Here is a 17,679-nt window from a genome sequence, read left to right on the forward strand (position 1 = left end):
TGAAATCAACAGGACATAAATGTGTCTGTTTGAATGGACTGAGTCTCTATTTTTTTTCTTGATGAATACTGTTATTTGTGATATTCTAAGACAATCCTGTAGACTGCAGCGAAGTACAGGATGGGATGGGAGTGTGAAACTGCACAGGTTGTATATTGTTCAATTCAAGACTTGATATATGCTTGGTAAATTTTAAAAAAGAGTGAAAGGTCAAACTACTTGCTAGAACTAGCAGAGTTTCATAATGTGAAGGAAACTAAACAAATCTTTACGTTTGAGTGCTCCCACTCACCCTTTCCCATATGAACAAAGATCAGTTTCATTTTCAAAGATGCTTGGTTTGTTGTGACATGCAAACCAGGGATCCTGGTTTAAAACAAATTCTGCTTTGTTTTGCCTTTTTGCATTGTCAGTTACAAAGATCTTAAGTCAGAAATCAAGCTCCTTTCTTTCTAGTTGGTTTAATATATGCCTCCAAAAAGACCTCTGAGCCTTTCCGTACTGCCCATTTATATACGTGAAAAACGGAAACCAACTCTCCAGAAATATATCTTCTTTCCCCTGAGGCCTTGCCCATCGAACCTGATGTATCAATCCTTCAGGCAGAGCAACTTCCCAGATCTGTGTGAACCAAACTTTCAGAGTGCAGCCTCCTGGCTGTTTCCAACATTAGTCATAGAACTGTATTGTTGTGCCACCTCCAAATGTGCTCCCAACAGCGAGTGCATAACTCCCTCTCTGTAGTACAACAGGCCCACGATTATAACCCCTGGTTTTTATGTAGCTTGTTTTGTACTTAAGCAGAATTTATGTTAAATCACAATTCCTAATTTTCTTGTAACAAGAAGCCATGATTCACTGAAAGCAAAAGTGAATCATAGTTTATTCCTTCTCCCGGATTTGTGGAAGGAGGTGGGGTAGGAGCACATGAGATCAGCACTTTGCCTGGGCTCCTTTCTACTTGCACATGTAACACTAAACTACGGTTTAAGGTTACGTGTGAACACATTCACTAAGTTGGATCAACTGAGTGACACAGTATGGATTGCTGAGATGTTGCCTAACACCTCCTAATATAACATGAAACAAGAGTCTAGGCTCTCGCAGAAAAAGGCTCCTGGTAGCAAAGAACTTCTAGTTATTTTGTTCAGCTGAAGCTGCATGACCATGTCATGCAGTTTCAATATTCAGCAGGGAGGCAGCCAACTGTAATCGTGCATCACACTGACATTTGAAATAGGGTAATATGTTGTTGTTATAAAGTGTGTGTATAATTTTAATAACAACATATCATCCGATTTCAAATGTCAACGTCACACACACACACACACTTTTCGTAAGTGTTGAACATGCTGCACTCAGTAATCCTTATACCTTCCTGTAAACTTTTATTATCATCAGAATTACTATTCTTGAATAAGAGATGAAGGGACGGAGGCTGTCAGACCTTACGGTTCCCTAGTATGGCTGACGTGAAATTTGAGCCAGAGGTTTTTTTGGCTTAGACACCATTCTTGGAACCTCAAAACACCCTACAATGTCTAGAAATTTTGGGAGCAGCAGCCTCAAAACACCATAGAAAGCTTGGCATAAAAAAGAAACTCAAGTAGTACTTTCTCTCAGGTAGCAAGGTGCCTAGTACATAGAGCAAGAGCAAAAATGCCACAAATTGAGTACAGGACAATCTTGTTTTCATAGGGAAGTCCCATGTGTCCCTACAGGCACACAATGCAAGGTAACTGCCTCAGGTTTTCTATAAGATTTTTATAAGGGCAAATAATGTCATATTTCTAATTGTTGTGCTTTCTGTTCTGAACCTACCCTTATATTCTGTCTGAGTAATTGGGGTTCTTTCCCTCTTGAACTGAAAGGGAGAGAAGTTACACAGTTCTAAAGGGAGTCTAAAAACATTACAGCAAATGTGCTGTCTGTGTGCCAGAACATAGTCTGAGCTAAAAAGAAAGAAACCTGCCTTGACCCTCTGCTGTAACCTGACTCACTTCAAGCAGAACACAGAACATCATTTATACCGTTCTTGCAGGGTGGGGGTGAGGGGGCCACGGAGGGCTGTCTGCCTCCTTGGAGCAGTAACTGCTGCCAACAAGTCTACAAAATGTGTAGCAACTGGAAGCAAAAGCAAAACTTGCCTCTTCTTAGCTTCTACCCATAGTACTAAGCATATTTCATGGCAAAATTTCACACATCCTTTTTAGGAAAATACTTTTAAACATGTTTAAGTAAAGGGGAGAAGTAGACTTGTGCATAGAGGACAATGACGTAGATTTGCACATACAGGACAGTGAACCCAAACTTTCAAGACAAAAAAGAGGAACATGAGAACACAAAGCTCAATTTCACAGAATGACCCCAAATCCTAGGATTAGGACAGAGGGAGAAAAACCTCTCTGTGTTCCATTTTTCTACACCAAGCATAGTTTTATGAACCTCTATCATGCCTCCAGGTACCTTCTTTCTAAATTAAACTCCCTCTAAACATTTTCCCTCAGAGAGTGCATCCTAACGATTTGGTCATTTAATCCCCCCCCCCTTTTCCAGATCTATATTGTCTTTTTGAAATGGGTAAGCCAAAACTGTAAGATATTTCAAATGTGGCTGCAACATGGATAAAGGCATTCTGATAAGTTAGTTTTCCATTTTATTTCCATTCCCTTTCCTAACAATCCACATGGAGCTCAGTATTTTCAGTGAGCTATCCACCTCCAACCTTAAGATCTCTTTCCTGGTTAGTTATGCCACCAATTTACACCTCACCAGTGCATATACGATATTAGAAATTTTTGCTCCAGTGCGCCTCACTTTAAACACATTTAAATTGAACCACATTTACCATTTTGATTCCCATTCCCCAGTCTGAAGGTATCCTTTCACAGCTGCTCTTAACCCCTTTTGGTTTTGATCACACTCGGGAACATGTGGTGCACATTTGTTGGGGCACCATGACTAGTTGCAGTAACACATATGCACTGATATGGTGTGGTAGACAGATACAGCATCTGACACCACTGAAGCCAGAGTTCAAATCACCACTCAGCTCACTTAAAGTGACCTCGCACCAGTCACCATTTCTTAGTTTACAGAGCTGTTGTGAGTGGTGGAGACACCCACCATGCCCCAATGCCCTTGGAGGAATAGCAGAATGTGAAATGAATACTATTTATATATATATAAAAGCCTGTAATAAAATATAAAGAGGCCCATTGTCTGTGTCAGCAAATGGCAGGACAATATATATTAACAAGCCCCAACCCCCATTTGAGAAATAACTTAAATGATTAGAAAATGTTCACAAAGGATGAGGTTGCGTTCAGCTTTAATGGAGTTTCAAGATCAAGAAGCAGTGCAGTAGTTAAATAAGGTCTGTTACAACACAAATGCCATGAAGAGCATAGGCTGACATGCAATGCTATGGGTGCTTTCAACCGTCAGGTTTGTCTAATGACATGTCTTTGGCTTACCTGTTTTATGCACTGCAGCCGATCGTTGGTCTGCTGTATGTGCCTGTCCATAGAATTCATTTTGATTGTCTCCACTTGGATTCTACCTGAAAGCCATTAAAATCCCTCAAGCTGCAAGATATAAAAAGAACAAGAAAGATCATTAAGACGACAAAAAGTAAAATGCAGTCCTGCCAACACTAAAACGAACGAGATGCTGGATACTACATAGCAGATGTTTACCCTTTGTGGTAGTTTTTTCTGTTTAAAGGGAGGGTGGATGCCCTCTTGAAAGCAATGCCTTTTCATTCCAATATGTAACAATGACATCCCAAAGTCACATAATTCAGAGCTGGCTAGCTACAAACCTAGAGACATTCTATACTAGATCCCTTCCACCAATGTTCCCATCATGTCAGTGCCATCAACTCTATCCCAAAGACTCCTCCTCTTTCCCCCCTCCTCTTCTTCCTGCTTCAAATCCAGCTCTTGGTTCAGCAGCGGGGAGGGGAGAGGGAATTAGGGTGTCTGTCACCACAAATGGTCCTGGGATGCATACTAACATCACAACAAACTTCAGTTGTAAATTTACGTTGACGCTGTGTGAAAACTACCCCCCCCCCACAGACACACAGAGGAATCTGCCATTGGCCCATCAGTATTGCCACTACACTTGACTGGCAGCAGCTCCCAGGGGTTTCTCTCAGCTTGAACTTGAGAGGTTTTCTGTATGCAAAACAGCTGTCCCACCACTTAGCTATGACCCTTCCCCACCCTCCACAAAATGCAAGGTTCCCCAAATTTCAGACATTCATTGTAGAGTATATAAAGCACAACTTGGCTTAAAGAATATCACGTGAAAGATGGAGCAAGCTTGTTTTCTCCTACTGCTGAAGGTAGGACACGAATCAGTGGCTTAAAGTTACAAGAAAGGAGATTCCCACTAAATACTAGGAAGAACTTTGACAGTAAGAACTTTTCGACAGTGAAGCAGACTTCTTCAGGAGGTTGTGGACTCTCTGTCACTGGAGGTTTTTAAGCAGAGGCTGGATGGCCATCTGTCATGCTTTAGCTGAGATTCCTGCTTTGAAGGGGGTGAACTGGATAACCCTCAGGATCCCTTCCAACTCAATTCTATTAGTCTATGGCCTACACGTGCTCCTGATCATTTGCAGAACCCTCAAAGCACCTCAAAAATTTAATATTTGAGTGCAAAGCAGAAGTATTTACTTACACGATAAATTAACCCAGACACGACACCATTTCATCAATGATCTATTTTGAATATCCCATCTATTTTGAATATTTCCTGCTTGGCAGGGGGTTGGACTCGATGGCCCTTGTGGTCTCTTCCAACTCTATGATTCTATGATTCTTCTATGATTCTATGAATACTACAATTTGTTCATAGGGGATAGGAGATATTGTGTAACTGAAAGGGGAGAAGCATCAAAGGTCCCTCAAGCTCTGCCAAACACTGTAGCAGTGATTCTCCCATACTTCCAACCAATCCCTCCATCCAAAACGCAGTTGGAATCAAATCTCATTGAGTCTATTCCAGGGGTAGGCAAACTGAGGCCCGGGGGCCAGATCTGGCCCAATTGCCTTCTAAATTCGGCCCACGGATGGTCCGGGAATCAGTCTGTGCCCTTTTATTTAAAATGCATCTCTAGGTTATTTGTGGGGAATAGGAATTTGTTCATCCCCCCCAAAAAAATATATAGTCCGGCCCGCCACATGGTCTGAGGGGTGGTGGACTGGCCCACGGCTGAAAAAGGTTGCTGACCCCTGGTCTATTCTGCCACTGTCAGATCTCAGCCAAACTAACATTATCTATACAGATCTTCTCACCTTAAAAGGCTTTTCTTTCCCTCCTAGTCTACTGCAGGAGTGAGAGTCAAAGAGGAGGTCTTGATCAGGCAATGGGACATTAGGGAGCAAAATGGCTTCAACCATGATTTTGTGAGAAATGTCTCTGTCTCTCTCCACTTCCACCCAACTCTTCTTTCTGTGACCATTTGGTTTAACCATCTTGCTACATTATTCAGTGATTAGCTTAAAATTATTTAAAAGCTCTGGTCAAAACATAGAAATCACTTGGCGAAAGCCTTGTTTTCTCCAGCAGTGAGATATACCCCCCTTCCATGCCTTCAGCCAATATTATCAAGCAACTCCTGCTGGCAGATTAGGGGGCCCACAAAGCAGGAGGGAGATCTAGCATATGTGAGGAAAATGGCTTGCACTTAGTAGTAATAGGCAAATAGAAAGACTGGGAACAAAAATTACAGAGTGGTTTGATCTTGCTGGTATAGTGGGAAGCAATTTGGAGAGGGCAACACTTGAAACCCAATTCCATGGTTAGTAAGAGCAGCCACTGCAACAGCAGTGTAAATAAATAGCTAAACCTCAATGAAATGTCTGGGTATAACAAATCATTACAATGGTACTTCGGGTTAAGAACTTAATTCGTTCTGGAGGTCCATTCTTAACCTGAAACTGTTCTTAACCCGAGGTACCACTTTAGCTAATGAGGCCTCCTGCTGCCTGTAACCTGAAGCGTCTGTAACCCAAGGTACCACTGTATTACTACAGTTGGTTCTCTTCCACCCAACCCCAAGGACTTGGGACAGGTAACAATTTAAATAAACAATATAACAATGAATGCAAAATAAAGCAGAGCTGGGGAGCCTGCAGCTCTCCAGAAGCTGATGTACTCCAACTTCCATAATTCCTTGCCAGGCTGGCTGGGGCTGATGGGAGTTGGAGTCTAGCAACATCTGGGAGGGCTGCAGGTTCCCCACTCCTGACTTTAAGGCATTTAAAAAGTGAATTATGTAAATTGTCCTAGCATAAGCATAAACAAGCTGCTCTTCTAGCACTGGGAGAGGGGAAGACTTAGACTCTTATTTGGACAAGGCTCCAGGGAAATTTTTCTCAAACTTCTGATGGAGGGTTATCTCTTTCTGAGATGGTGATGGGGGCATGTCTCATCCCAGTGCAATTCTTTCCAAATGTCTGCATTTGAAGTGTGCAGGAATAAGACCCACCCATCCCATTTTCTTAATGTGTGAACGACTGATAGGAAGGAGTTAAACGGGAAATTAAGCAACTTGCCAAGGTCTGCATCTTTCTTTCCAGAATACTCTGCAACAGAATACTCTTCAGTGGTTCTGTGGCAGCTGCAAAGATGCTGTTAAGTAGGCAGGGTGAGGTGGAAAGTCCTCCCTGAGAAATGCAAGCTCTGAAAAGCTGAGTCAGACACCTTTGTATGTAGGTCTAGAATTTGTTCTAAATGCCATGGCAGTCTGAAGAGTTATTACAGTGTATTCCCTACCAAAGTACCATACCATGTACATTACACCCAACAACATCCCCTCGATGATAAATGTTAACATGTAGCCTAGTTCTTTGCTGGCAAGGGCTACAATGAAAACTCATTTTTTAAAGGCAGATGTGCAGAAAGGAGAGGAGAATGGAAAGGTTCTCCCTGATTTAAGGATGGATTTGGGGCTATAGCTTAAATATTGTTAATATCTGCACAAATGCAATGCAATATCATGATCAGATTCAGTGGGTGTATGTGAGAAAAGTGTACAAATCTATGGCAAGCATTATATCTGAAGTAGCCCCAGGAAGGGTCACAAGGTAAAGAACTGAGAGCTGTTCTCCCCTCCCACCCCACCCCCCAGTGTGCGTAGCTTTGCAATATCTGCTCCCTCTTCTTGCTACCTGGCAGTGAGTAAAAGGAAACAATAAACAGCACAAAAATCTATGCCTACAGACAGATGGTGAAGTTTCATCCATCAGACAAAAATGAATAATTTGCTCTATTTCTCTATATGCTGAGAGGTATTCGCAAAGGCAGATGATTGCTATCTATTGAGTAGCTTTGATTAAGCACTGAGCTAGGCTACAAACAGGATGGGAGGGAACTACCTGAACTAATTGATGAGTTATATAATCAGATAAGAGCTGGTTCAAGTTAGGGGGTGGAGTTAACTACAGACATGTATATGAGGGGGTTAAGAACAACTAATACATTTGAAGTGCCATTCCTCCTGCAAGGCTTGCATCTTATGTGTACGTAAGATACAGCAGGATTTTCACGATATTAAATCTGTCTTTGCTTTTTAAATGTGCAGATTTGAACAATTGATGAATTTAAGTGGTGGGTTTGGGCAAAAAGGTCTTTAATTAAAAAAGTAAGGGGGTGGAGTTAAATAACAAGCCTCACCAGTGGAAGCCTGCACAAGAACATCTGCTAATACAACAGGGCTGCCCCCCACCGTGTCCTCCAATTTGGCTCAAGGGGTCAGGATAACTCCTGGAACAGCATGCGAGGGGAGGAAAAGGCAGAAAGGCAGAAATTCTGGCACTGGTGATCTGCCTAGTGCTATGCTGAATTCCTCCTTAAACATTTCTCTTCCTCAGCACAATATAGAGCTCACGACAATACACAGTGTACTTTCTTGGAGCCGCTTGCTTTTAATAGCAAATAAATGTTACGTTTCAATTTTGAAACTTGTGATTTTTGTTGAAACTTCAACCTTGCCAACAACTTATGCACCTAAGGTCAAAAATTAAATGCTTACTCATGAGCTTAATGCACAAATATCAAGTATGAAAATCTTAATTAAGAAAGTAAATTCTGAAAGGAAGTCATATGTTTCTATGCGCATTCTATTTTGCTCCCAAGTTAATTTAATATTGTATAAATGAATACCTATCAGGGGCTTATAAAAATTCTACTCTGAGCAACCATGAATCATCCCCACTGATACACATATCACAGATGATTTGTTTTGATCGGCTTCCAAAAGCTTTATTTAGAAAGAAAATGCATGCATTATTTTGGTTTCATAGTGAAAGACACACACACATTACATGCAAAATTGTGTGTGTGTGTGTGTAAATATAATACAGGTATATACCAATAGTATAATACAGGTATGTATCATTTGTCAAGAGAGACATATTAATTTATATATAAAAAGTGCACGAAAAGCTTGTTGACATTTAGAGGGCTTTCGGGGTTTTCGCCTTTGCTTACCATGTCCCCTGGGCAGGAAAGAGTTTCTTTCCCAAGTAAGCCGGCAGAGGTCTCCCTTTTCTACTGAAGACGAGCGAGTTTCCATTCTCCTTTCACATAGCACTGCCTTGTGTTTCTTTTAAGCCTTTACAAGTCCCTACAAATCCTCTGCCTCTGCTTCCTAACAGGGAGCACTAAAACTGACACTGTCTGTCTGACCTTGTGGTTATTGATTAACTATCTCCCCATTCGCTGCCATCTTTCACACCTCTGGCGCTAGCAAATAGAGAGCTAAGGAGTAGCAGTCATACTCCATGACAGCTATGCTCAAAAAAGCCTGCCTTTGGAGATGTGGCGGGAAGTGCCGTTTGATCAAATGCTGTTCTAATGTCAAGACTAAATACCACGCAGATCCCGACAACTTGTACAGTTTAATATACATTTGCTGGGCCAATGCAGCACAAATAGCAACAAGGAGGGAGGTGGAATAATTCAGGGGAACAGCAAATATTAAAATCTGGACCAAAAGCAAAAGACAGGGAAAGATGACAGGTTACGACTATTTAATGTCACTGATTTTAGCCATGATTGATATCACAGTATCTTTTAATATTGCATTCAAACACTATCAATATACCTGTCTGCCCTAGAAACTGGGGGTTAAATCTGCTGCAATATTAAAACTGCTTTCCATAGGCACAAGCAATAACAATGGAAGAGGAAGACGAAGTGTATGCAATTGAGTAAAATGTGGATCTAGGGAAGCAACTTATTTCCACACAAGCACAAAACACAGAGGGCATTAAAAATTATTCATGCTTTGCATGTTAAATTTACAGTTTGACTTGATTTTTTTTAACGGAAAAGGTTTTTAAAAGCTATTAGGTAAAAAATGTCAAAAATATGTTTAGCCACTTGTACACAGTCAAAATATTTGTCATAATTGGACATCTGCCTGTACGTCTTAGGTACTTCGATCAAAAAGGTAGTGTGTTTTGGGCTTCCATAGGCCAACCAATACCAGGAGGGGCTTCAACTGTACCAAGTGCCTGCTAAGAAGAGGTTCCTAGGTGAGTTATCAGAGAAAAGCCAAGTAATGGAGGCAGATTTCCACAACTGCAGTTCAGAGAAAATGAACTGGAGGACACGACCACCCTGCTTGGACTCAGGTGAAAAAATGGGAAGAGCTCCTGGATGTTGGGGGTGGGAGGCTAAGTTCTTGTAGTGTGTGGTTTAGGATATAAAAATTCATGGGAAAGGATCAAGCATGGGTAGGCAAACAAAGGCCCAATCGCCTTCTCAATCCAGCCCACGGACGGTCCGGGAGTCAGCGTGTTTTTACAGGAGTAGAATGTGTCCTTTTCTTTAAAATGCATCTCTGGGTTATTTGTGGGGCATAGGAATTCATTCATTATTATTATTTTCAAAATATAGTCTGTCCCCCCCCCCAAGGTCTGAGGGACAGTGGACCGGCCCCCTGCTGAAAAAGTTTGCTGACCCCTGGCTCAGACAAAAGTTACCGCAACCCTTAAGAACTGCTAGGCTGTAACTCTCTCCGCATTCAGGTAAACCACCTGGAGCCAAGTGAGTTTTGTAAAGCCATTTTGTACCCCACCTGGTCTGAGGAATGAGTAAGGATAAGAGGTGTCATCTCCCTTCCATAAACTCTGGGAGTACTTCCACACAATGTCTTCTCCCTAGTTCAGAAACTCTTAATGCCTATGAGAGGTTTACCTAAGCATCAAATTAAAGACAAAACAAATCTCTTTAAATCTGGACAAACATGAACTGGTTAAAAATAAACTGGGCTTCATTTTTACCTTTAAATTTACCAGTATGTATTACCGCTTTGTTTCAATTGTCTTGCTTTACAGAAAGCATGTGCTATGATCTCAGGGTATATGGGACGATCATAAGTAAAACAGGCACACACACACAAGTTGTTCCAAAACTGAACATCACCACACCTATGCATGCACTGTGCATGTCTGAGTGTGTCAAGAAGGTGATTGGATGACATGAATAGGTAATACATCAAAAAACACTTCTTTTAAGTTAAGATTCCCCACCCCCCACCCCAGGATGCAAATGGAATACCATTTCACTTCAAAAGTTGTGGGGCTGCCAGAGATTTAAACATCCACCCACAACAACTGGTTTATTCCCTTAGTAGAAATGGTACTTCAGAAACAAAATAAGCAGCATGAAAATGTCAGGTGAAAGGTCATTTTAATCATTAAACACTTGAGGGGGAGAGGAAGTCGGTTTTAATAAAGCTTTATTTACCACAAGCAACTAAATAGCTACCGTGGCTGGCTTGGGGCTATTAAAAAGGAAACAGATGCAAGGCAAAGGAAGGACTTGTCATGCCAGGAGCCGGAGAATAGATATTTGTGCGATGCGGCTTTCCATTGTCACTCTACAAATGGGCAATAATCCCCAGAAGACTTTCTATCATCTTTGGTCTCCGAGAGCAAGCGAGCGGGGTGTGTGTGTGTGTGTGTCTGCCCGCACGCAGTCTCAGCGAGGGGTGGGAATGGATTTATTTAATTTATGGTGGCTTGAGCTGTGAGTGAGGGCGGTCATGCTGGGCTGTGAAAAGCCTTTCTGCAGCCCTGTGCTTTCTAATTCTTTTCCTCCCCCATACATGTCTATTAGATACGAACTCTCCCCCCCCCCCAGCTTCCGCCACAACGGTGGCACAACCCCATAAGCTTTGAAAAAAAGAAGAGATGACAGCTTGCATAAGCGAGCCTGCTGGACTCCGCTGGGAGCAGGAGCGGCGGTGCGCAGAAATTGTTCAATCATCAAGCACATCTGCAGTCTGATTACAAAAGCAAAAAGGTGGCGAGGTTGGCTGTGCGGAGCAGGCAGGCCTGTGATGTGACCTATGCTAGGAAGAAGGAATGAAAATATTACACACACACACACACACACACACACACACACACACACACGGATTTTTCACAGGGACAGAGCAATGCTGCATCTCCAACCAAGTGTATCGTGGCTTTCAGTCCTTGCATGCTGGTCATTCGCTGGTGCAATAAAGCTTTGACTCCTGTCTTATGCCAGCGTTTCTCACCTCTGCCCTGCCGAATTAAAATGGATGGCTTTCATATGTACTAAAAGCAAAAGATCCTCATTTCAAGAAATTGCCCTGCTTAGATGGATGGGTTTTTCGAGTTTACCTCTAACCTCTCAACATGCAAAAAAGAAAGGGAAAAATATAGGTCCATTTGTTATTGATAATGGAGAGCAGACAGGGCATCGGAACCCAGTATCTTGTAACAGCGAGAGAGGCTGACATAAAATTAAAGGTGGAAGTGAGGTGTACAAAATAAAAATAAACCCCAGCAACTTATGTGGGTACTGCCTGCAGGCTCACAGCTCAGTTGTATGGACGGCCACCTCCATGTGAGGCTTACCCAAGAACTGTCACAATGGCTGTTTTTCAAGCTTTCATTGGGGCTTCCAGGTATTAGAATTTGTAATATTGCAATTTGGGAGCAGGAGAAGTGAACATGGCTGATTTCTAACTCCCCTGAGTTTATATTCCACCTTTCTTGTGACAAAGCCAGACAGATTACAACGTAATGCACATGTGTAATACAATTTTTAAAAAATATTTCCCCAAAGCATGATAATAAAATGCATGTTTTAAGAGGAACAACCTTCTTTGAGAGGGGTGCTCCATAATTGTGGGGCCACCGCAGAAATGTCCAAGTCCACACACATGTAGGTATAGTCTGAGTAAGTCTAACCATTCCCTCTTTTGTTGTTTTTGCCTGGCAACCGTATCTTTCCCTTAACCATGTTTTTCAATGACACAGCAGATGGGGAAGAGGGTGGGAGACTATAAGCAGTGTCTCTCAATGAGCTCAGGTAGAAGATTGTCTCACGCTTGCTAACATGGGGCAGTATTCAACTAAGTTTTACTCAGGATAGACCCATTAAAATCAACAACCGACAACACAAGGGATTCTGGAGAACCACCCTGCCCTAAGGAGAGAAGAGAAGAAGCAAGAACTTGGGACTTGCCCACCATGTAACTCCCTGTGTGGTTCCTCACTCCCCTCTTCTCACAACTGCCACCAAAAGGGGCATCTGAGGAACCATTTTTTCTTGAGGAGAGGGAAGGAGCAGAAACAGGCTTTCAAAAAGGGTCTCTTTCCCTTGCTTGCCTTTTAAAAAATTCTATAATTGTCATTGATACTCAATTGTCATTGATACTCATTGTTTCAATAGGGGTTTATATATATATATATAAACTGAGGGCCACCTGAAAAGCAGTATATAAATAGATAAATGGCACATTGATTTGAAGCGTCAACAGAAAATGAAGGGAAACCATTTCTCTGCTCTAAGCAGAAGAAAATAAGCAAATTAGTGCAGGAAGTGATTTGTGTCAGGTTTTGTAAGATGAGATTGTAACAGCTGAGAAAAATGCAAATATTTGACAGTACCTCATTTACACCCATGCACACATTTTTCTGTTTACACATAAAACATTAAACTGAAATTGCCCAACATATTTGTCCCCCAACAAATTATAAGAAGGGCATTGATACTACAGATTAAATACCTGTAAACATGCAATTTACCACATACATTCTACAGCTGCAACCCTGGAACTGTCCAATAGGTCAAAAATAAGTAAGCCATTTGGCCCCTTGGAATAGTAACCAAGAAGAGTTGTTATCCTTTCGTTCTTCTGAGGGGAGGGCCATGTGAGTTCCTATTAGTGCCAAAGATTCTGAAAGTACTATTTCTTCATTTACAAAGGGAGAGCCTCCATCACTCCTCTGTCCCAGCATGCTTTTGTGTAATCACAAGTTCTTTTTCACAAGGTACAGTTTTAGTCTGCAAGGAACTGCCTCCATCACCCGCTTAGAATAGGCCTACCACCATGCGCCTTAAAATACTCCCACTTACAAAATTTCCTCCTTTGCTTAATATCCTAAGGAAGAATTCAGTAAACTCTGAATACACAATACATGTGAATCATTCTAATAAAAGTAGTACTCATTTTTGTTTTTTCCTGCTTGGGTTTTTAATAGCACACTTTCAGCACATGCATACTCTCTTCTTCACCATGGTTTATTCTATTTCGAGATTGAATTTGAAACATTATTCAAGGATGCTTATCCAGACAACCTAGTTGAATTGTCCAGACTGAAACAGCCTGCTTTTCTATTCTCAGGGGCTCCTCTATTCTCCCCGCAGCGTATTTTCCCACACAAGGCAACTCCGTCTAATGTGGCCAGGCTCTATAGTAAAGCTGATGCAACCAAGCAGTAAGAGCCTCACACCTATCAATCACATGCACATAAGCACATAGAGAATATTATACACCAAAAAGCTGCAAAAGAAATCACAGAATCAGAGTTGGAAGGGACACTGAGAGCCAGTGTGGTGTAGTGGTTAAGAGCGGTAGTCATGTAATCTGGGTAACCGGGTTCGCGTCTCCGCTCCTCCACATGCAGCTGCTGGGTGACCTTGGGCCAGTCACACTTCTGTGAAGTCTCTCAGCCCCACTCACCTCACAGAGTGTTTGTTGTGGGGGAGGAAGGGAAGGGAAAGGAGAATGTTAGCCGCTTTGAGACTCCTGAAGGGGAGTGAAAGGCGGGATATCAAATGCAAAACTCTTCATCTAGTCCAACACCCCGTGTAATGCAGGAATATACAGTTGGCCCATATGGAAATCAAACTAATGACCTTGGCGTTATTTGCATCTCGCTCTAACCAACTGAGCTACCTGTGCAGCTCAAAGAAATGTTCCCTGACCTGGAATCATACCCAGGCCTCAGCAGTGAGAGCGTCGAAACCTTACTGAATGGTTCAAATGTGGAATCTCACAGTCTCTCACCATTTGTGAAACTGTGCAAGTGAAACTGTGACTTCAGATTTTATAAAGGTAAAGGTAAAGGGACCCCTGACCATTAGGTCCAGTCATGGCCGACTCTGGGGTTGTGGCGCTCATCTCGCTTTATTGGCCGAGAGAGCCGGCGTACACCTTCTGGGTCATGTGGTCAGCATGACTAAGCCGCTTCTGGCGAACCAGAGAAGCGCATGGAAACGCTGTTTACCTTCCCACTGGAGTGGTACCTATTTATCTACTTGCACTTTGATGTGCTTTCAAACCGCTAGGTTGGCAGGAGAAGGGACCAAGCAACGTGAGCTCACCCCGTTGCGGGGATTTGAACTGCTGACCTTAAGATCAACAAGTCCTAGGCTCTGTGGTTTAACCCACAGCACCACCTTGCCTTGCTGGCCTGTGTTCTGGTCACCTGACATCACTGCTCCCCCTCCCCAAGTAAATGACCATGTAAGTATCATGCAGAACAGTACACTTACTGGCATGGTCCAATTACACAAGCTGTTGCTATTCCTTCCTTCCTGTTCTGCAGCCCTTATATAGCATCATCCAGATGTACTGCCTCAGCTCTTTCCTCACTATGCAGGAGAGCCCAGCCGTCCACTCACAGCCAACTCATATTTCCCTTTTAGGGGTGTTTACCAACCACTTTATTCCTTCTCCTTGCCTCCCACCTTTCAGCCTATTTAGCTGCTTCTGGATTGGCTCGTGGCCACCCAGCAGGCCATGACATCATTTCCAGGTGCCAGCTGCTGCTCCTGAAGCAAGCAGTCCCTCATTAGATCAAAGCCAGGATGTGGGATTGTAGAATATCTGCTCATGGCCACATGATCAGTTTTGGTTAACCAGCTGCCATGCAGAATCTAAAACAATACAAATGCACAGGACGAGAGGCATGGTCATGGCTGGCTGTGTCAGTGCACAAAGTACATTCTGGTGACATGTCAAGTGGGTTAAGACTGGCATTGAGGTAAGCTAGTCCAAATGAATCTGGATACAAAAGTTACATATCAATAGCAGAAACTAGTGGTACGAGAAACTATTAGCTTCATGATCTGATCCGCTATCTATTAAAGCTTGTGTCAATTAATTATAATTATATAGGCATTCATTCAACAAGCTGATGTCTAAAACCTAAGGAAGGTTCAAAAGAGAAATCCAACACTCTTTTATTAATATTTTACCAAGCAACATAATATTTTACCAGCAACACTGACCTAATTTACAAGATTGTTGTAAGAATTACTCAGTTTCCCTGAACATTCCAAAAACTGCTTTAGAAATCACTATTACTATAAAATGGCTAATACCACTTTTCTTGTTACTCTGTTCTTGGCAAGCCACATACCTACCTTTTCAGCAATACAAAGACACAAGAGATTCCAATGCTTAATCTTTGCTTCCTACTCACTTCAATATCATCATCATCATCATCATCATCATCATCATCTCTCTCTCTCTCTCTCACACACACACACCCTTCTATTACAAAAAATTCCTTAGGAAATAATCAGGGAAAGCTCCATACCATTAAGGTGTACCCCCTAATACATTCTGCTCTTTCCACAGCATTCTCCTATTAGCAATGATTACTTTCCATGTTGTAAATCAGCAACAAACAGAACTGCAGATCTTTAACGCAAATATTCCTTATCAGCTTGCTTGGGAAATGCAGCAATGCAATGAATTCCTAGGAACAGACAAGGCACCACCCTGCCTCTAACATTTGTGCTTCTTAATTCGGCATCAGGTTATTGGCTGCCATGTTTACGTTGTCCTTGTATGACGGCTGCTCTTAAGTAGCCTACAATTCATACCAAGGCAGCCCAAGATATATTGGCTGTTAGCTTTGCGCTAATTACTAACCACTGAGCAATCAAAGCCATTGTTTCTTTTACTTAATTATCCACCCCCTAGAAAAGCAATACCATTAACCAAACTTAGCAGAGTTCACTGAACACAAGAGGTTGATTCCTAACAGCCATTCCGTAGAATCACAGAATTGTACATGGCACAAAGGCCACATAGACCCAAAGCACACCCAAAGGGACATGGTTATGTACCCAAAATCAACCTCACAATTCATGCTATGCAATCCGGCATGCCACATTGTATCACAACTAGAGACAGCAGATGCTTTGATGAAAGTTTGTTTGTTTTCATCAAACTGCTTGAAATGACTTGCATAAGCAAGGCAGGTCTGGGGCAGTTCATACATTTCAGCAAAGCCAATTTCTAAAATGTACAAAATTAGCATTTCCAAGTCCGTCCCCCACACCACATGGGGGATATGTGAAACAAAGCAACACTTAAAATGGTACAGTACAGGGTTAACATTACCACCTAAGCATCACAGACAGCCCAGGTAGGTAAACTCCTCTCCTCTACCCTCAGTTATCACCACCAATTCAGTTTGGGGATAAAATTATTTCCTGGCCCCAAATAGAACACAAACAATGAACATGAACAAAATCCCACTCACAAAATATTCATAAGGGAAATCTAGCAAAGGGTACCTCCACACCATTCAAACTACTGTTCTATCACTAGTAAAGTGGAAAGGCAAGATCTTAAAGTTGGTAAACATAAACCCCTGACCTCCCTGGACATCTGAGGACATCTGAGGCATCAAAAAGCCCTGAGTAGTCTTCATAAATGCATCCAATGATTCTTGAATCCAATGATGAGCACTGCTCTCACAAAACAGAGAGGTTCCTCCATAATTTTACATATTGGATACTTAGAGACCTTCTTCAGACTTCTAGTCTTCTGGTCAAGTTGTAGATATTGGTTTTTAACAAACTTGAAAGTTTCAGTCTAGATGTGCTGTGCTGTCATCAGAAGGCTACGTTGTTAGAGCATGGGATTCTTTGGAAAGAAGTCTCAGTACCAACCAATGAGGAGTGACAGACTAAACTAATGAGTTATGCCAAAATAGCAAAATTTATGGGAGCAATAAGGAACCGGGGAGGGGGGGACTTTATCAAAGACTTGGAAAAAGTTGTGGATTATTTGAAATGTTATTGTACACATATAAATTCATTAGCAGGATTAACTTAAACCAAACAGTTAAAATTAATGCTAAAGGAAAACTAGGGAGTAATTTGTAATTGAAGTACTGAAGGAAATGCCATATTACAAATTAAAATTATAAGTGGGGGAGTGTAAAAATGTACATATTTGTTGGAAAATATTGGATTGTATTTTTGTCAACATATTTTTGAAAAACTGAAAAACAAAATTTATATAAAATATACCATGAGATTCTAAATCCCAGGGTCCTGGGGTGGAGCCCCATGTTGTGAAAAAGGATTCCT

General features: G+C 41.9%; 1 protein-coding gene across 11 annotated transcripts in view; it reads right to left on the reverse strand.

The window, feature by feature from the left end:
• The window catches only part of ZMIZ1 (zinc finger MIZ-type containing 1), a 381,786-nt gene that overhangs the window by 149,171 nt on the left and 214,936 nt on the right, over positions 1-17,679 (reverse strand). For all 11 annotated transcript variants that reach the window (XM_082225135.1, XM_082225141.1, XM_082225142.1 and 8 more), the window contains one exon: positions 3,477-3,587. In XM_082225135.1, the coding sequence (XP_082081261.1) occupies positions 3,477-3,536 (60 nt within the window). In that variant the 5' untranslated portion in view covers positions 3,537-3,587. The remainder of the gene's footprint in view (positions 1-3,476; positions 3,588-17,679) is intronic.

This window comes from Podarcis vaucheri (genome assembly GCF_965113315.1).
Source record: "Podarcis vaucheri genome assembly, chromosome: 5".
In the NCBI taxonomy this organism is placed as follows: domain Eukaryota; kingdom Metazoa; phylum Chordata; class Lepidosauria; order Squamata; family Lacertidae; genus Podarcis; species Podarcis vaucheri.